Source organism: Megascapheus bottae, chromosome 1, assembly GCF_031878675.1.
Source record: "Megascapheus bottae isolate mThoBot1 chromosome 1, mThoBot2.hap1, whole genome shotgun sequence".
Classification (NCBI taxonomy): domain Eukaryota; kingdom Metazoa; phylum Chordata; class Mammalia; order Rodentia; family Geomyidae; genus Megascapheus; species Megascapheus bottae.
Window position 1 is genome coordinate 59221800 of NC_143509.1, and position 21329 is coordinate 59243128.

At 37.1% G+C, this 21329-nt stretch overlaps 1 protein-coding gene across 3 annotated transcripts in view; it reads left to right on the top strand.

Moving 5' to 3' along the window:
- The window catches only part of Gsk3b (glycogen synthase kinase 3 beta), a 131540-nt gene extending 111684 nt beyond the window's left edge, over positions 1 to 19856 (top strand). For all 3 annotated transcript variants that reach the window (XM_090345700.1, XM_090345683.1, XM_090345689.1), the window contains 2 exons: positions 8120 to 8218; positions 15744 to 19856. In XM_090345700.1, the coding sequence (XP_090201826.1) occupies positions 8120 to 8218; positions 15744 to 15811 (167 nt within the window). In that variant the 3' untranslated portion in view covers positions 15812 to 19856. The remainder of the gene's footprint in view (positions 1 to 8119; positions 8219 to 15743) is intronic.
- The last annotated feature ends 1473 nt before the right edge of the window (positions 19857 to 21329 follow it).

Consider the following 21329-nt stretch of genomic DNA (forward strand, 5'->3'; position numbering starts at 1 on the left):
ATTTTCTAAAAAAAACTTCTGACAGTATGGAATGTGCAGGCAGTGTCAAAAAATTGGACATAGATTTCCTGGGCATTGTGGATGTGCTAGTAAAGAAGGTAAGGATGTGGTTAATTAATCATTTAAAAAATATTGGCCAGTAACATCAGAATTCTTGGATGTAGGAGATCAAGGAAAACTATTTTAGCTTTAAATCAATGACTAATACAAGTACAAAAATGAGACAAGTCTCTCCACTGTTAAGTCATGTAAGCCTCTTTACATATAGAGAAAGTGATCTTAGCCATATAGATTAATCACTGGCAGTTTTCATATACCTGTTAGAAATCCTACTAGATCCCTTAGGTCTCAAACGACATATGAAAGGGATGTCTCCCTGTTTATCAGTGTCCTTCTGGTGATATGCAAGATAAGCTTCAAAACTACTTCTATCAGATTTCTTTCTTAGGACTCATATACTGTATGTGAGTCTTAAATTTATCCTCAGCTTTTGCACAATAATATGAACAAACAAATGTCACTGCCCACTGCCATCCCCATCCCCATCCACACCAAAAGAAAACAACAGCAACAACAAAAACCTGGGGCCGGCGGGGTGGGGAGTGATGACTCCTTTCTACTAATGGACTTGGGAATCTTATTTGAGAAAACCTAAGTTTAGATTAAAGGAAACCAGGTTTGCCAACTAGATTTAGGTTATTACATTTTAAAAGATGCTTTACTAGACAGAATTGAGTATATTTAATCTGCCTTTTCATGAGAATTTTTGTGGTATAAACAATAGTGAAACAAATTTTATTTCAATTTTATTAACTTTTTGGTTTATATTTGTCTTTGTAAGATGATCTATACCTATGCTTTGTTTAAATACCATCTTGCTTTGTTTAAAATGTGCATTAAATGTTTGTTTATGGGGCAGGGAACATTACCTAGTGGTACAGTGCTCACAAAGCCCTTGGTTCGATTCCTTGATACCTTATACACAGAAGAAGCTGGAAGTGGCACTGTGGCTCGGGTGGCAGAGTGCAGCTTTGAGCAAAAAATACCCAAGGACAGTGCTCAGACACTTGAGTTGAAGCTCCATGACTGGCAAAAAATAAAAAGTTTGTTTATGGATTATGTAATGATTTCTAAATCATCACAACATGTAATATTATTATGAGTTATTCCTCTTCTCTCTCCCCTATTTTGGAGCCAGTCTTGGAGCGTAAACTTGGTGATTAGTTGCAGTTCGTTAGCTTTTTTGCTCAATGCCACTGAAGCCACCACTCCACATCTGGCTTTTTGGTGTTAATTGGAGAGAAGAGTCTCATGGACTTTCCTGCTCTGGCTTGCTTCAAATGACCATCCTTGGATCTTAACCTTTAAGTTTCTAGGATTACAGGCATGAGCCACCAGTGTCTGGTCTTTTTTTTTTTTTCTTTTTTGAAAGCAAATAATTGTCGTTGCAAATGCAACTAGTTGAAAAAAATATCCTTACCATGACTTAACTTTCCTAGTCTTTTGGAACCTGTTGCCATCTTGTTTGTTTGTTTATTTGTTTGTTTGTTTTTTATAACTAAGTCTCCAGTAAGTTAACCATCCATCTCTGACTCTTCCTTTCTTTCAGTTTTTTTTTTTTTTTTTTTTTTTTTTCCTTTCTGGTGGGTCATGGGGCTTGAGCTCTGGGCCTGGGCGTTGTCCCTGAGCTCTTCAGCTCAAGACTACTTACTGTCTTGCCCCTTGAGCCACAGCACTACCTATGGGTTTTTTTTATTGGTTAATTGGAGATAAGAGTCTCATAGACTTTAGTGCCCAGGTTGGCTTTGAACTGCAATCCTCAGATCTCAGCTCCTTGAATAGCTAGGATTACAGGTGTGAGCCACCGTACCCAGCTCTAAGTTTTTATCTCTCTACTCTTAGCACTCATAATTAGTAAATAAATACTACCTAGCTTTTCAATTTCTATATCTGCTCTGCCTCAAGCATACCTATGCTTTTCTGATCCTGATAAGCGTAATTTCTTTGCTGTTTGTGTTTTCTAAAATGCTCCCAGTTTTACATTCTTTTGCTACAGATTGTGTCCATACTCACATCCTCCATTTCCTCATTGTTTAGTGTTTTAGGGTAATTGGAAGTCATAGTAATCAATAGGAGTAAAAAACAAAAAAACCCAAAAAAACAAAGAGAGCCATTTTGAAGTAGTTGTGATAGCCCCATTAGAAACACTTATAGTCATCTTATAAATGATATAGACTTGTGGAAAGAACAAGACTATAATAAGAGAAGTGCAGCAAGACAATCTTATTTGGAAGAGTGCAGGCAATAAATATGGCATATGAATTGATGTTTTCTGAAGTTGTAAAGACCAAACAGCTGGATGCTGTGCATTCTTAAAGAATGCTTATAATTGAGGAAAAAGACAGTGAAATACAGAAGTTGTAGAACCAGTAATGATTGTACATTTCATAATTCTTAATATTTAAGGATGTTTAACTTAAAAGAATTAACAAAAACCCTTGGGTCTTGGTGTGTGGCAAGGGCTTCAGGATTCTGGAGCATCCCTCTTTCCCCTTCTTTCTCATTATTGCTGCCCTACTTTCCTTGTCCAATTCAAGAATAACTGTCTACTGAAAGAAACTTTGAATTAGTGTAAGAGGCAGTAGGCGAAACACTGGAACTCATAAACATAAGCAGAAATTTTATGAAGAGAGTCCTGGGTGCACAGCAGATAGGAGAAAGATATAGCCAAATAGACTGAGAGAAGATCTTTACCAGCAGTACATTTGACAAAAGTCTTAATATCCACAACATACAAAAAGCTCAAGAAATCAACCTAAATACATAAGGTCATATAGGATGAGACTAAATGAAATGATCTCTAGGATTTGGAAACATGAGCTTTATCTTGTGTGCTTGTTGTTCTTAACATACTATGTTATTTCTCTTCTCCTTTGTTGCCCTTCGGTTAATCTCATATTTTTACTGTATCTGACTTTGTTACCTGGTATATTGTATATGTGTTTATTTATTTGAAATAGGAAAGGGAAGGGGGGAAAACAAGATGATGGGGGGAAGTGAAATGAGGACAAAAACATGATAAGGGGTATCAATGTATGAGAAGTAATGCACTTACTGTCTGGTGAATGTAACTGTAACCCCTCTATATATTACAATTAAAAAAAAATAAAGAGGCCGGGAGGTTGGCCTATTGGTAGAGTGCTTGCCTAGCATGCACGAAGACCCAGGTTTGATTCCTTGGTACTACATACATAGGAAAAAGCCAGAAGTGGTGCTTGGGCCCAAGTGGTAGAGCTCTGGCCTTGAGAAAAGCCCAAGGACAGTGCTCAGGCCCTGAGCTCAAGCCCAGGACTGGCAAAAAAAAAAAAAAAAAAATCAATCCTACCCACAGCTAGTAAACCAATCACTAGGTGGGCAAAGGAGCCACTGAGAGACTTCTCAGAAGAGCCAAGAATGGCAAAGAAACACAAGGGAATATTCATTATCCCTGGCCATAAAGAAAATGCAATTCACAATAATTGTGAATTCAAACAACAGCAAACATTGGCAGGGATGTGGGGGAAAGGAACCCTGTTGCAATACTGGTGGCAATGTAAACTAGTACACTCTGGACAGCACTTTGGAGGTTCCTCAAAAAACTAAACCTAGATCTTCCCAACAACCCAGCTAGACCATTCCCAGGCATCTACCCCATCACAAGCCATGATTCCATAAAGTTACTTGCATATCCATGTTCATTCACAATAGCTAAGCTATGGAAACAGCCCAGATGCCCTGCAGTAAATGAATATATTCAAAAAATGGAATGGAATTTTACATAGCCATTAAAAAGAGTAATACTATGTCATTTGTAGGGAAGTGAATGGACCTAGAACAAATCAGAGAGCCAGATGGCACATGTTCTGTCATATATGGAAGCTGTACCCAAAATACAAAGGCACAATGGCTATGTGCAACTAATCATATAAAGTAATGTTTATCAAAATGAACTCCTGGAAATGCAGATACAGTTTTTCTCTGTTTTGCTGGGTTGGTTTTTTTTTGGGGGGGGGGTCATGCTTGTTTGTTTATCTGTCTTTGGGAGGGTAAATACGAGGCACAGAGTTGGGGGAGCGAAATGGCGACAAAAACATGAGAAAGGGTAGCAATGTTTGTGAAGTAATGCACCTTCTATCTGGCAAATATAATGTATCCCTTCTGTTAATTACAATAAAAATATTTTTTAAAAGAGGCACAGAAATGGGTGGGTGTGGGAGGGAAAAACTGAGGCATTGTCCCAAAAGAAATGTTCTCTACCTGACTTAAGTAACTGTAACCACTTGGTATATCACCTTTTTATTTTTTTAATTTACATTGTAAAGGTAATATACAGAGTGGCTACAGTTACATAAGTGAGATAATTATTACAATTTTTCCCCTCCTGAATCTCTTCCCCCCCCCCCAGTTATAAAGTTCATTTCCAGCATCTAGTGAGTATCACTACTGATTTGGTTCACCCTTTCTCTCACTGTTTCTGTAATTCTTCTTCCCCACCCCATATCAGTTAAACCTACATACAAAACAAAGGGCACAGATATAAAAACCAGTGACAAAAGGGGAAAACTAAGGGATAAAAGAAAGAAAAACAGAAATAACTCTAGACACTTCAAGTTAAAAAAACAACAACTTTGTTTCCATTTCTTCAAGTTCATTTAGATTAGCATCATTTTCTATAGTCAGATGCACATAGCTGTGGAGCCACTGTGATGCTCCCTTAAGAATACTCTCCTTTGTTGTCACTGTGCAAATGCTTAGAGTGCTGTTTACTTAATCATCTCCAAGTGCAATTATTTGCCTTTTATTCATTAGATTAACTTCTAGATTTATAGTCACTTTCTAGTTATTGCAAATGAGGGAAACCAAGATAGGACCTCTATGAGGAAAACTTAAAAAAACCTGACAAAGGAAATGAAAGTAGATTTACAGAACTGGGAAAATCTCCCATGGGTCCTGGATTGTGAGGATTAACATCTTGAAAATTGTAATACTATCCTAAGCCTTCTGCAAATATAATACCCTTCAAAATCTCAATAATATTCTTCAGTGCTATAGAAGAAGCAATCCAAAAATTCATATGGAATAATAGAAGACCCCAAATAGTGAAAACAGTCACCTAAGGCCAATTTAAAAAACGAATGACAGTCTACTACTATTACCTAAGAAAAATGCTCTGTGCCTACATGTGCCTGGGCATATACATGCCTTTACCCAAACTGCATAGCCACCAGTCAGTATGCAGTTACACAGGATAGATGAGTTGGGAAGAGAGTAAATGAATTGGAGAAAATGGGCATTGTGGACCATAGGAAATTAACTACAGGTTGCTGATACTCGTTTTTTGTTTTTTGTTTTTTTTTCAGAACAGCGGCTTTGTCAAAATGTTTAATATTAATATCTTTCCATTTTTGGGGTTTTCTTTTAGATTGGGAATATAGAGTACTTCTGTGTGTGTGTGTGTGTGTGTGTGCGCGCGCGTGTGTCTCACACCTGTAATCCTAGCTACACAGGAAACTGAGATCTGAGGATCATGGCTCAAAGCCATGCAGGACAGCAAAGTCTGTGAAACTTTTATCTCCAATTAAACACCAAAAAAATGAGAAATGGCACTGTGGCTCAAAATAGTAAAGCACCAACCTAGAGCAAAAGAATTCAGGGACAGCACCTAGGCCCTGAGTTCATGCCCTTCCCCCCCCCACAAAAAATTGTTTTCAGATGTCACAAACTAGAAATGTATTTTATCAAGCCATTTTTATGCCTCACCTGAAAATCCTACACTGTCTTAACTTCCAGAGAGATCAAAGTCAGATCACTGAGGCTGCAACTGCCTGGTTAGGCCCAAGCTCTGACACACACTGAGGGCGAGAGCCCTCCAGGCCCATCCAAACCTAGGCTCATCAGAAAATAACACTTCCCTGCAGGATAGGTAAAAACAGCCCCAGAACCAGGCTGGATAGCAAGATAAGGCAATGGGGAAATTATACTATTTTTACCAAGCATCTAAAGGGCAAGACTCAGAAATTAAAGCCTGGAAAAAGTACAACCAATCATATTTCCTTTTTGATGTACGATTACAAGGATAAGAGACTTTGAGGTGCCATCTAAATCTATCTTTTCCTTTGAAATGTTAAGGGAAATAAAGATGGGAGGGGGAGTTTGTACATTCTTTAGGTAAGAGAATAGAGGCTATACTGATGGGCAAAAGAAAGTCTTGAAGGTGACTTGCTTGTTGGTCAGGCCTCAGCCACCAATAATTAGACAAGATATATTAGTTCAATATAGAGTACTTTTAATTGAAACTATCCTAAGTACATTGAATGCCTTTCTTGTCCGCTGGTTTCAGTGTCTATTTATGTTAATTAGACAAGGATAGTTATATTTTCTCTGTATGTCCTGAGACTCAATATTGTTTCATGCTCAGTATTAGATGGATGGGTATGTGGGTGGGTGAGTAGATGAATGGATTTCTATTTTAGGAGATTTTAATTTTAATTGAAATTGTAAGTCTAAACTAATTTGAAATTATTGAAGGGTATCCACATTCTGTATTAGTTTTTTTATATTCCTAGAACCATAAGGCTATCAGCCATGACATTTACCAGAAATTCTGTTGCTTTTTCCTGGATAAAAGATTTCAGATTCCATTTTTTCTGACTTTAAAATAAAATAGGATAGAATTTTTGTATTGCTCAATAATAATCAAAGCTGTCACTTAATCTCATCGTGGGAAACAAAAATGATCTCTCTCTGGCTTTTTTAGTGGTTAATTGGAAATGAAGAGTCTCATGGACTTTCCTGCCTCAGCTGGCCTTGAGTTGTGATACCCAAATCTTAGCTTCCTGAATAGCTAGGATTATAGAGGTCTGACCCACCAGCATCTAGCCAAAAATGGTATCTTTTAAAACCTGATAATGAAGGCAGTGATTTTCCAATTGTCTTTTAAGAGCTTGCAGAGCTGGTCTAATTTTTCTCATTCAATAAAAAAAGACAATAGTCTTTTCTCCATTTCATTTTCTTATCCATTTTTCATAAACCATGACATCAGTTTCTTTGTCAGACTGTATTATCATTTAAAATCAAATTAACAATATTTATATGAAGTAGCAAGCTAAGTAAGTCAGTGTTTTTAAGGGACTTTACATCCAAAAATATTTTAAAAACTAAAGCATTGAGGCATTTACTTCCTTTCCCTAGGGACTTTAGAAGATGAAGTTGGTTGGGAATAACTGAGTGTGTAGATTTGAGGGTTGTTTTAAGGTAATGAAAATGTTTTAGAATTACATAGAAGTGACGGTTATATAACACTGCAAATATATAAAATGCAACTGAATTGTACACTTTAAATGGTTGATTTATATACTATGTGAATTTTATCTTCATTAAAAATACTATTTTCTAACTATTCTTAGTCTATAACATGTCTATAAATTGTCAGATTTGTAGCTGAGAGGATAATACCTTCCTGTAACTAGTATGATGATGCCTTCAAATTATTCCTTCCAACTGACATTTGCAGGAGTGAAAACGAATGCTTATAAGTTCAATGCTGTACAAGCAGTCAAAAACCAGTTACATTTTCTAAATCTAATACCAGAGTCATATACATACCCACTCACAAGGACTAAATTCAATGTTATCTTAAAATTATTTCAAGAATGTGATCTTTAGACATAGCTAGATTGTATACAGTTGGCAGAGCTAACCTTCCTACAAATAGGTAAAGAAACCTATTCCAAACATCATAAAAGTAGTCCTTTTTTTTTTTGCCAGCCTTTGGTGGCTCATGCCTGTAATAATGGAAATATATCATACTAGTAAGCTTTCTCTGAAACTGAGTGAGCTACTACCTTTCCCCAAAATATACTTAATTCTCATGACATATTTTAATATTAGCAACTTGTGCTTTTGCTGTGTATCATGTTTTTTCAGATTTCACTGTTAAATTGATTACTATCTCATGGAGGTTCATTGTGTCTTTTTCCTGATGAACTTGTATTTTAATTTAGCATCCTATATTTTTTTAAGTTTTCACATATAAAGTAGAGGTGAGTAGTCTATAATCTCCTTGTCTCTCATTCTTTAGAACTGTCAAGTAATCCACCTCTGGCTACCGTCCTTATTCCTCCTCATGCCCGGATTCAAGCAGCTGCTTCAACCCCTACCAATGCCACAGCAGCCTCAGGTAAGGCAACAGAAGGCCTTTCTATTTATAAAATATTGAGCTTTGATTGTCTCCACTTCATACAAAGAGTATGAACCACCCCCCCCCCCCCACCGAGTCCTGGGGCTTGAACCACAGCACACTTCCAACTTTTCTTTGTATATGGTACCAAGCAATTGAACCTTGGTCTTTGTGCATACCTACCACTAAGCCGAGCACCCCATCCTGTTTTTTTCATTGTTGTTTTTGTTTTTTGGGTTTTTTTTATACAAACAATTGTACAAGGGGTTATAATTGAACATGTTTCTCCATTTATGTGTATAATGTACCATGATGAGATCCACCACTTCTGTCATTATCCTCTCTTCTATCCCTTCCCCCACCAGTCACACTGTTTCCTTTTTCACATATATACATTGATTATTATATCTATTTGTCTATTATTCATTTCCATTTTCCATTCATACACACCCCTTCCATCCCCCTTACTCCCATACTCATTTTGACTGTCTTTTCATCTGTCAGAGGATTTGCACTATAATGTTTCACTCTGGCATATACTCTACTCCACTTGATCACATTTATATGTATGTGCCCCTTTGTGTATTTACGTGATTGTTTTGGGTCTAAGTTCACATATGAGAGAAAACATTCACTCTTTGTTCTTTCCAGGCCTGGCTTACTTCACTCAATATGATTTTTTTTCCAGATCCATCTATTTCTCAACAGATGATATACTCTCATTCTTTCTAATAGATGAGTAAAATTCCATTATATATTTAAGTACCAAAAGCACAGCCTAACCAAATGAGTACAATGGATTAAATTTATTTCCAGAACACACAAAAGCATTCATAAATACAGTGTGTGTGATTTATATAATGATGTATGTGTGCTTGATACAAAAATACTTATTTGCACAAGGTTTCATGTGGTTTTGCCCACTGCCAGTCCTAGACCTCAATCTGCTTATCTATCCATGCTCTTGCAGCTAGGCATGAATTGCAGTATCCAGCCCCTATTCAGTTTATCTTCTATAATGTCTAAAAAACATTTCACTCTAGGGGCCAGGAGTTTGGCCTAGTGGTGAGTGCTTGCCTAGCATGCACGAAGACCCGGGTTTGATTCCTCAGTACCATATATATAGAAAAAAAGCTTGAAGTGGTGCTGTGGCTCAAATGGTAGAGCTCTAGCCTTGAGAAAAGTCCAAGGACAGTGCTTAGGCCCTGAGTTCAAGCCCCATGAGTGGCAAAAAAATAAAAATATTTAAAATACAAAACAAAACAAAAAAAATTTTCACTATAGTGTATGTCCTACCTCTCAGGACAAATCTGAAGAAATGTGTGTTTTTTTTTCCCTAATTCCAGTTACATTAGCACATATTCTTTCTGGAAAAAAAATCACATGAATCTCCAGTTCTGTTAGTTTCTTGTTTAATTTGAATAGCAGTACTGTCCCAAAGTAATGCAAAAATCAAATATATACAAAAATGTGCCTTATATTTTTTATGTAAAAATGCAGTTACAGAGCCAAACATTATGACCTGTTTATTTAGAACAAAAATCATTATGACCTGTTCATTTACATGTGCCACTTTTTGTTGTATTGATTGTTCACAAAAAGTAGACCATAACTGTAAACACACATTTACTTACTCAGCTCCTTTCCAGGGTTTTCTTAGAATATAGCTTACTTATAAAAATGATTGCTCATGGGACCAGGAGCATAGCCTATTGGTAAGTGCTGCCCTAGCATGCACAAAGCTCTAGGTTCAATTCCTCGGTATCACATATACAAAAAAAAGCCAGAAGTAGTGCCGCTCAAGTGGTAGAGCAGTAGCCTTGAGCAAAATGTCCAGGCCCTGACTTCAAGCCCCAAGACCAGCAAAAAAAAAAAAAAAAAAAAAAAGAAGGAAAGAAAAGAAAAGAAAAATAATTGTTAGAAGCTTTGTACAGTTGAGTCATGCCTCTGACTCTAGAACTGAAATAGTTAACTATGATTGCAACTCAGGTTCTGGAGCACATTGTATGCTTAGAAAAGAGCCTCCTTGGGAACCAGGGACGATTACATGTTATTCTAAGCATCCTAGTGGCTTAATTAAGGAAATGCTATCTGTTATTCATTGGATGAAAAGTATATTGGTGACTTAGAAGACAGAGTGTATGGGGCCCTGATGCTTTAGATGTTTTTTTCCCCTCTAGATGTGATATGTGGCACCAAAAGAAATATAAAAGTGAAGTTCTCATTAGTATTCCAGCAAAAATACAGTAACGGCTTTGGGGGATAGATGCTTATTCTTTTAAGTGTTCCTCAGTGTTCCAGTCCATGGTCTGGATGAAGAGATTGAGTACATGGTATTAACAACTTCTGTATATATTTACATTTGTCACCATCTGGAAATGTGATATATATATATATTCTTTAATAAGACCTTAAAATATTCATGCCAACTGCTTTCTTTAGCTTTAATCTCCCTATCCATAAAATAGAAAGACTAAATAGCTCTTTCTGTGTAGAATTGGAAGAACAAGGTTGAAATGTTAAAAGTACTTAGCCCTTTGCCTGCTAATTCAGTAAGCCTTTAGTGAAAGAGAGCTGCTTTTTATTATTTTTATTGTTATTGTAAAGAAAGGACAGGTCCAGACTTGTTTAAGGGGGAGAAAAACACATTAGTCAGGATTGACAAACTTTATATACTGACCATGAAAGAATCTGTGACTCTGGGTAGATGGAACCTATCTTTTCCTCACAAACATGAGCAGAGCTTTCCTCACAAAAACATTTCAAGGTACAGAGAAATAAACTTTCAGTCCACAAAGTTCTAGCCCTAATCTATCTGAGAATGGAAATTCTCCAATTTCAAGTCTTCAAAGTCAGAATCTCTATAATCATTCACACTAGTATACTACCATAGTAATATGTCCAGCATGGTTTGGGCTTGATTCAGTAAGAATATGTTACTGAATTAGTTGGCTTACTTGATACAAGCCAGTGTATTAGAGAACATACATCTGAATTAATCGGTATTTTAAGAGGCAGATCCACATGCACTTGTAGTTAACAAAACCTTATCAATAACAGAATAATGCTTATTCCCAATAGCAAATGGCTGTGCTTTCTAATAGTCATCTAAAAATAATTTTGGATCACCAAAGTAGGGATTCAGAACCAAAGCAAAACTTGAAATTACCATCTTCTCATTTAAAATACTATTTCTGCTGATCCTCAGCACCAGTGCAGTTTACATTGTTTGTCCACATGAAGGTTACAGGAGCACAGGACTACCTCAGAAGCTTCTGAAGGTTACAGGAGCACAGGACTACCTCAGAAGCTTCTGTGTTTATGTCTGGCTTAAATAGAATGAAATTCTTTGGCTTCATATGGACCTAGGATCAAAGCTTAGTACTAAAGCAGTTGCAATGAAATAAACATTTTGATTAATTCTTTATATTGTTCTTTCTTGAAGTGAAGAAAATTGACCTTTTCTTATCCAGATTGGATAAATGTTTAAGCTTGTGCTTAAAAGTTAATTTTTTGTGCCCTTTGCTTAAAATCCCATTATGGTTATTCTAGGAATATATAATTATTATTCTGAGGCCTCTGCAAAAATATCTGAGTAACAAAATGCAATCTCATAATAATTTTTCCCTTTCTTGAAAATTGTAGGGGTATGCTATATTTTCTTAAACTGGATATCATCACTCAGAAAACTTATTTTTGCAGATGTTTCAACTATTCTTTGTGTTCAGGTAGTGATCAATCAATCGGGCATTGATAAAAACTTGCTGGTAAGCCCTATAATGTATAGCAATCAGGGTTTATACTTTTAATTTACTAATCATAAGTTAGACCCTTTATTTTCATGATAAATCTATTAAAAGGGGAAAAGCTACCATTTACAGCATAGACATAGTATAAGTTGTATGGGAACCACATTTTATATATAACAAACAAGGGAACTGATCTTCTGATTGGTCAGCAGTAGAAAATCTCTCTTCTCTGTCCCCTTTGTGTGCTGGTACTCAGGGAGGGCCTCCTCCTCTCCCCCCCCCCCCCCGCACCCTTCCAGCTAGTGCTCTTATCATATGAGACATACCTCCAGTTACACATTTTGCTGGTTAATAGAAGATAGTGGTAATGAGAAATCAAACCCAAGGGTTCTTGCACACTACCATTAGGCCATGCTCCTGGTCCAGGTGCATACTTTCTTTTTTTTTTTCCCCATGTATTTTTATTGTAATTAATAGAAGGGTTACATTATATTCACCAGATAGAAGGTGCATTACTTCACAACATTGATACCCTTTCTCATGTCTTAGTCCTTGTTTCCCTCCTCCCACCCGCGCCCCTATCTTGTTATCCCCCCTTCCCTATCCTATTTCAAATAAACCAGATGCTTACTTTCTAAAATGAGAATTCTCATCTCTTATCCTTCCCCAAGTACTTGCACTGCAACCTTTGTCTCTGTACTCATTTCACATGTGTACTGGGAAAGCTGCGTTCCTGTCTTGTGTGGTCGTCGAATCTGCAGTTGTGTGGCCTCCCTGGATTTCCTCTTATAATCCAGTCCTACCTGTTTTCTCCTTTTTGTTGTTGTTGTTTCCTTTTTTCTTTTCTTGTGGATCTTAGGGCATGAAATCAGCCTCTTCAGCTCAAGTCTACCACCTTACCCTTAAGCCAAGGTCCGCTTTTTTTTTAGAGGTTATTTGGAGATAAGAGTCTCGGGTCCTTTTGTGCCCAGGCTGGCTTTGAACCTTGATCCTCAGATCTCAGCCTCCTAAGTAACTAGGATTACAGGCATGAGCCACTGTGCCTGGCTTCTGTTTTCTCTAGCATACCCAGGTTTATGTGCAGTTTCATAAAACTACATGAGGTTTTTTTTGTTGTTGTTGTTTTTAAAGTAGGGATTTTTCTTTATTAAAAGAAATACAAGATGGGCACAGGTACTGCTCATGCCTGTAATCCTAGCTACTCAGGAGGCTGACATCTAAGGATCAAGGTTTGAACCCATCTTGAGCAGGAACATCTGAAACTCTTAACCCCTATGAACCACTAAAAAGCAAGAAGTAGAGCTTGGCTCAAGTGGTAAGTCCTATCTTTGAACATAAAAGCTCAGGATACAAAGAAAAGTACATAAGTTTTTCATTTTTAGCATACATTGATTAAAGGCAGGTTTTATTTCTTTTATTTATTTTTGCTAGTCCTGGGGGCTTTGAACTTAGGGCTTGGGCACTGTCCTTGGGCTTTCCCAAGGCTAGCGCTCTACCACAGTACCACTTGCGCCTTCTTCTGTGTATGTGGTATGGAGGAATCGATCCCAGGGCTTTGTGCATGCTAGGCAAGCACTCTGTCCCTAGGCCACACTCCCACCCTCTGATTTTTGTGGTATATCCATTTATGTGTACAGTGTTGTAATGTTCAATCTCTCTATTGCTCATTTTTAATTCGCTCCCATCTCTCATATCTCTTCTTTCTTAATATCCTTGCAGATTTTTAAATAGTTTTCATGATGACCTTTGCATGGGTGCATATAATGTACTTTGATCATATTTTGCCTCACCTTATTACTCTTTGCAACTCCAACAATTCCCCAGTCCATTTTATTTGGTATATTCATAAGACTGAAATCATGTAGTACTTTTTGTTTTGAGATTAGTTTATTTGGATTCACATAATGATTTACAGTTTAGTCCATTTTCTTGCAAGTCAGATAATTCATTCATTATGACTGAATAAAACTCTAGTTTTTATGCATGTGTATATACATATGCTTTGATGTTTTCTTTTTTATTGTCAGAATGATATGTAGAGGGTTACAGTTACATTCATCAGGTAGTAGGTAGTAGGTGTTTTCTTTTATCCATTCATCTGTTGTTGGGCATCTGCATTGATTTCTTAGCAGTTTTGAAGTATGCTGAAATAGCATGGATGTGCAGGTGTCTTCTGTGTGCTGACATACAACCCTTCAGGCATTATGTCCAAGAGTGGTATAGCAGCATTGTCATTTTCAGCTGTTTTGAAGAACATTCATGTTGATTTCCGTAGTGTCTGCACCAATGTACATTCCCAGTAGTAGAGCAGAAGGTTTCTTCCCTTTTCCCCTGGATCCTCACAGGCATTTATTGTAGTTTACTTGATGATAGCTATTTTGAGTGAGGTGAGGGAATCTTAACCTTTTGATTTACCTTTCATCAATGGCTAAGGGTGTTGGATACTTCTTCATGTTCTTTTTTTCCACTTCTATTGAAAACTGTTCAATTCATGTACCCATTTATTGATTGGATTTGTTCTTTCTGTGTTCAATTTTTGCTGTTTCTTATTCTGGATATTAATTGCTTGTTTCTGTAAGCTATCTGCTTACTCTGCTAATTTTTTCCTGTGTTGTGCAGAAGCTAGTTAATCTGTCACAGTCGCATTTGTTAATTCATGTTATTATTTTCTGAGCTACTACTGGATTCCTATTCAGAAAGCTGTGGCTGTTTTCTTATAATACATTATGTAGCATATAGTATATGTAAAACATAAAACAATTCAGGACTTACATAAGATCTATGATCCATACCGGATTTATTTTATACAAAGCAGAGGGATCTAGTTCAGTCTTCTACATGTGGAATTCCAGTTTTCCTAGCACCATTTGTTGTAAAAGCTGTCCTTTATTCAGCACACACACACACACAAAACACACACGCACGTGTGCGTACACACACATATATATATAATTTTTTTGAGCACGGTCTTTATCCTTTCCATATATATATACATACATATATATATGTATATACACACACGTATATGTGTGTGTATATAATTTTTATATACATACATATATATGTATATTTTTTTTTTTTGCTAGTCCTAGGGCTTGAACTCAGGGCCTGAGCACTGTTCTTGTGCTTTCTCAAGGCTAGAGCTCTACCACTTGAGCCATAGCACCACGCACCACTTTCAGCTTTTCCTATATATGTGACACTGAGGATAGAACCTGGGTCTTCATGCATCCTACCCTTGGGGAGATCAGACAAGACACATGACTACAAACTGCTTTATTGAATGAGTGCATTAAGACTACACTGGCAACTTCTTGTCTTCCATCTCTGTTAATATTGAAAAATAAGAGTACTTAGAAAACAAGTAACTGGGTTTGAATTATACGCAGTGTTCTTGCTTATAACACTGACCCATATGTCTTTCTTTGTCCTCTCTCATTCACCATATTTAGAATATAGCTCAGAATTAGTACAAGTTTCCAGCTGTGCCCTATTGGTTTATTTTCATGTTAGCAAATTAGAGTCTTAACAGCATTCATCTACTATCAATCCTGGGTGTGGCAAAATTTTGACAGAAATGATCTCTGAGTCTGTAATTTATTCAAAGATACTCTTCTCTGTACCAGAACCATGCAAAGCCATGAACTTAGGTCTAAGCAGCAAGAAACAGATTTCATCCCATTTATAATGCAGCTCTGTCAGTAGTTGAGGCAATGGACTTGTTCTTTTGAGTGTTAAAGCATTACTTACGCATTCTTGGGACTTTTATTTTGCAGATGCTAATGCTGGAGACCGTGGACAGACCAATAATGCCGCTTCTGCATCAGCTTCCAATTCCACCTGAACAGTCCCAAGTAGCCAGCTGCACAGGAAAAACCACCAGTTACTTGAGTGTCACTCAGCAACACTGGTCACATTTGGAAAGAAAATTAAAAAGAGAAAAAAAACCTGTTCATTTTAGTGTTCAATTTTTTTATTATTGTTCTTATTTAACCTTGTAAAATACCTATAAATACAAACCAGTTTCATTGTATTCTCACTTTGTAGGAGATCCAGGGGGAGGAAGGGCTGATGGGAGGGGGAAAGCGGAGCACTCGAACACATAATCTCTCTCCCGTGACAATCTTTTTTTTTTTTTTTTAAATCAAAAGTCTGCTGTTGTATATTTAAAAACAGGACTCCTGCCGCGTGCCCCTTCCACAAAAGAAGAAAACCTTGTTCTGTGCTGAGGTTGTTTTGAACTTTATTTTCTTTTAAAGTCTAGTATAAGACTTTGGTATAGTGCAAAACTTGAAATTGGTTGGGAGCTTAGCAGGTATAACTCAACAGGGACTCAAATGTCACTTATAAAATTAATCCATATTCTTGGTATTTGAAGACTTGCCTTTGGCATATGGTGTGGCAGGCAGACAAAAATAAAAAACAAAAAAGGATACATGTATCTTTTTTAAGCCAGGAAGGTTAATAGCCTTTGAAACTACAAGATGAGTTTGTGAATTGATTGGTTAAGGTTTGTTTATGTCCTAACCAGTGCTAGTGGTGGAGTAGCTGGTAAAAGCTTAAAAGTTTGTGAAAAAGAAGCAGCACACAGAACTCTGCTGTGCAAGTGGATCTTTGTTTGCCTGACCAAAGGCTCTCTGCAAGTCATACAGTTTTAAACCAGGTCCCTAGGAAGAGATTGGAGAGTGTTGAGCAAGCCATCTGCTTGCAAAGCCAGAGGCTGACAGGCCTAGGGGAAGAGCCACCAGGCCAGGGGCAGATCTCACCACTGTGAATGAATTTGTCCAGAGCTTTATCTAAAGTTACTTCCCTTGAAGAGATACACTTGAGAAGAGGACATGATAGGCAAATAATGTGAACTGTAAGAGTCTACTGCTTTTTTTTTTTTTTTCATATTTTGAATTGGAAATCAAGCTTATGGGAATTGCCACGTTCTACTATAGTTTTAATTTTAAATCCAAAACTAGACTATTTAATTTCAGCTTTTTAAAACTCATGCTTTTAAAATTTATTTATTGATGCATGTCAGATAGGCCATTATTTTAGATGGTAGGAATATTAAAAAGTACACAGCAAAATGATAAACAGCCACCTGTACCTGCTGACTTTATAGGAAACATTCTATAAATGTGTGTATATGTTATATATACATATATTCAATACTGCCTTTTTGTTTCTGTCTACAGTATCAAAATTGACTGGTTGAAGCATGAGAAGAATGTTTCCCCACACCCCATTCAGAGGTTTTATTTTCTGTTTTCTTTGTTAATCAGTGAATGGTATAAAAATCAGTCTCTTGTTTTTGAAGAAAAAGCAATATTCCTTGGAAAACAAGGAGGATTGAAGGATTATGTATGCAGTGAGGAAATAGATTTTTCATAACTAGGTTTTTTTTTAAAATACTTTTAAGGTTGGTATCTTCATGGGCCTTATATACTCTAAAATGAACCTTAGTCACCTTGGTGCTTATGGGCCATTACTTGACCTATGAATCTTTAAGGCACAATCAGTTAGATCTTACATTTAAAGATCACGTGAGTGATGGCCTCCTTTCCTTCCCAACCCGGCCCTTCCCTGCACTTCTCTTTTCGAGATGCTAACTTTAGGGCTTCAGAGCTGTGCCCTAGGTTATGTGTAGCCTCCTTATACCTTTCTTCTTTCCACCTTAGGTCAAGGTCAGGGTCTGGTCTTCTGGGTGGTTAGGAAAGGGAGTTTCCTGGCAGCCCTCACACAGGCCCCAGCACCCTATTCTGCTTAACCATTTGTGTGACTCTTCAAGAGCCATACTGCCTGCTGATACCCAGAAGGATGACTGTGAGCCATCTTAATTTTCACTCACTATTTCGCTAAGCTCTTTGGGTCACAAGAGGGGGTTCTCAGACCTCTGCTTATATCAGAGTTCATGAGAAAGGAAATTTCAGTCAAACCAAATCCAAATGAACTTTCCTTTTTATAAAAAGTACTTGTAAGAGTTCATTAAGAATTGAAATCAAAGTTACTTAGCAGCAGGGGATTACCTGGAACACCATTTTCAGAAAGGATTTATATTGAATCTGAACAGGCAAGTCCATGACAGAAATGGACCAGCTTTCAGATCAAAATGCCCAGCCAGATGTTTGAGTACAAACACTAAGCTGGACTTGGGGCACTTGATAGAGTCCAGAAAGATCAATGCTTGTTGTAAGAGAATACTTCCCCCTACAAATGGGAGGGAGAGAAGAGGAGAGGAAAGTCGATGCTTTTCTCTCAGTGTGCGTGTGTGGGTGTGTTTGCACATGTGTGTGCATTCACATGCATGTGTGAGGGCTGAGGTGCATGATTTTTCTTTCTCAAGGATCATGGCAGGATCATAGAACTCTTTTATACAAGTGAGATCCAGGTCTCTGAATATCTTTGTGTAAATAATAATAATAATAATAATAATTAAAAGCTCCTCACCAAATTCAAGCTTGTACATTATATTTTCTTTCACTGTTTTTAAATTTAAGTTTTATTATTTTGTATGTAAATATATGGACCCAGGAACTGTTATTAATGAGCAAAAAGTTACTGTTCAGGGCAGTGATTCTGTTTAATAATCAGACAAAATGTAGACGAGCTTTTTAAAGCCATATAGTTTTAACTCTGTACAGTAGGTACTGGCCTGTATTATTGTAACAATAACTCTAGCAATGTATAGTGTATCTATATAGTTTGGAGTGCCTTCGCTTCCTTGTGTTTAGTTTTTTGTTTTGTTTTGCTTTCATTTTTAAAGTTTTAATTGAGTTCCTTTATCCACGTCACCCATCCATCTCGTTTCCCTTTGAAATAACAATATCTACTCCTCCAGATAAATTTCAATGACAGCGTGCTCAGGAGTGGGAAGAAGAAAACATGTTCATAATCTCATTTCACTCAAGCCTGGCCTTGGTTTTGATTTCATTTTGTGTGCATTCAATGTGGGGACTCAGTGTACCCCAGAGAGCCCTAGAGCTGGAGGATGTACAATAGAGTATATCTGTTCCACAAGCCCCAGCCCTGGGTCCTAGGAACAACAGAGTCTGAGAGGCTTCTGTGCTGGCTCTCTCATTATATACTTCCTTCCCAAATAAAAGCAAGGGGGAAAAGGTGGGTTTTGGTTTTGTTTTGTTTTGTTTTTGACACAAATCAAGGTATGTTAGTAGTGTTGTATTTTGTTCCATGAACCATGTACATGCTTTCAAGTAGATGTTGGCAGTTACTGGTGCCGTGCTAATGGAAGGGCCATTGTCTAACAAGGGAAGTCTTCACCCATTCCCTCCACCCTGCCATCTTTAGCCCTGCTCCATGAAATGTCATTTTAACTTCTTCCTTAAAAAAGATTCATTCTTATTGTGTGCCCAAAATGAAGGCCTTTTTTTAGTTTTAAGAAAAATAGTATTATTTTGCCTCCAACTGCTCCTTATATGATGTCTTGAATAGAAAAGAAAAAAAAAAACAACCAAAGGTTGCTATTTTTGAAACGTCATGTGTTTGTTCCAGCAAGGCAGAAGACTATACCTTCTTTCCAATGACATGCGTCATCGTTTAAAAGGCCCTCTTAATTTTTAGAGTCATCCCTTTGGTTTGTGTTTTAACAAAAGTATGCCTAGCCAACCATCTTGTCTGCACCAGTATAAAGGTTTCTGAGAGGATTATTCATTCTCTAACCCTGTGGATTTAAAGACACTGGCTTTTTTTTTTTTCTCAAAAGAATTTGGAGTCTTCCAAAGGAAGTTTGGCCTATGCCAGATCCCCAGGAGTTTGGGGTTTTCTTTGCTTTACTTTTATCAGAATTGTATCTGATTCTTATTCATGTTAGTGATCATTGTCATCACAGAGACTGACATTCTTCTCCCCTATATGAAAGAACAAGCATGCTTTACAATGAATTCTCTTTTCTGGTGGAAATCTGAGCCACTGAAAATAAGAGAAACAACTAGAAGCAAACTTAAATTCTACATGTGAGGGTCTGAAAGTAATCCCTGGGGTTTAGATAATTTTCACAAAGGTTATGCCATTTTATTCAAGTTTGTTGCTCCGTTTTGCACCTCCACAATAATAGTAAAGTGACAACCAGTACATGAGGGGTTCTCTTGACAAAGTAGACTTCCTTGTGGTAATTTTTTAAGTTTCTTTTTCTTACTATATCTGTCTACAGGCAGATACAGATAGATGTATGAAAATGTGCTTGCCTGTAAAATTTGCATTTCTAAATGTGTTGCCGATGGATCACTTGGGCCTGTACACATACCAATTAGCGTGACCACTTCCATCTTAAAAACAAATCTAAAAATTTATTATATATATATATAAAGGACTGTGGGTTGTATACAAACTATTGCAAACACTTGTGCAAATCTGTCTTGATATAAGGAAAAGCAAAATCTGTATAACATTATTACTACTTGAATGCCTCTGTGACTGAATTTTTTTCATTTTAAATATAAACTTTTTTGTGAAAAGTATGCTCAATGTTTTTTTTCCCTTTCCCCCTTTCCCTTGTAAATACATTTCGTTCTATGTGACTTGGTTTGGAAATAGTTAACTGGTACTGTAATTTGCATTAAATAAAAAGTAGGTTAGTCTGGAAATGAAATTAAAATTCACAAGTGTGTGGTCTTTATTTCAGTGCCCACCCTACTTTCTCCACCCTACCTATGTTGCCACTGTAATAATGTAGTCACCTCACCTCCCTCCCTCTAGGGAAACATGACTTTTTGTTGCAAAATTCAAGCTTCAACATCATGTCTCATTCTTTGAAATAACCTCACTCCGCTGCACAGCCAGGAGGTGCAGCTTCCAGCTTGGAAACCTTTGGATCTGATACTGAGGAAGCATTGCAGACACTGCTTTGAAAAGTAAATATCCACGAAAGGGACAGTTGTAAAAAGGTGTAAAAGCTGCTGTCTTTTGATTACTGTGTTCATGGTTTGGTGTAGCTGTATTTTCTTTTCACTTTCGACCTATTAATGATGGTCTTTGGGGAGGGTCTCTGTAAAACATGAACACCACAGTGGAGCAATACCTCCCACTAACCAACACATTGTGTGTGACTGCTCATTTCCAATACTGGATGATGTATGTAAACATGTTCTGTCTCTTAGTGCAAAAAGAAACATCTTTTTTCCTTAGGGCTGGCTTAATTGCCAGGCCTAACCTAAAGGGTAGATAAAAGATCATGTGACTGCTGCTTCTTCAATAAAAATAAATTTATATTCGATAAAGTCTTGTTCTCTTTATTTACTGAAGTAATGCTAGACTGATTCCTTTCACTGGGGGAGGGAACACATATAGCAAAAGAGCATTGCTTGTGACACAAGCCCACACCTGGCATGGATTCATAGCTGCTGTAATCAGGAAAT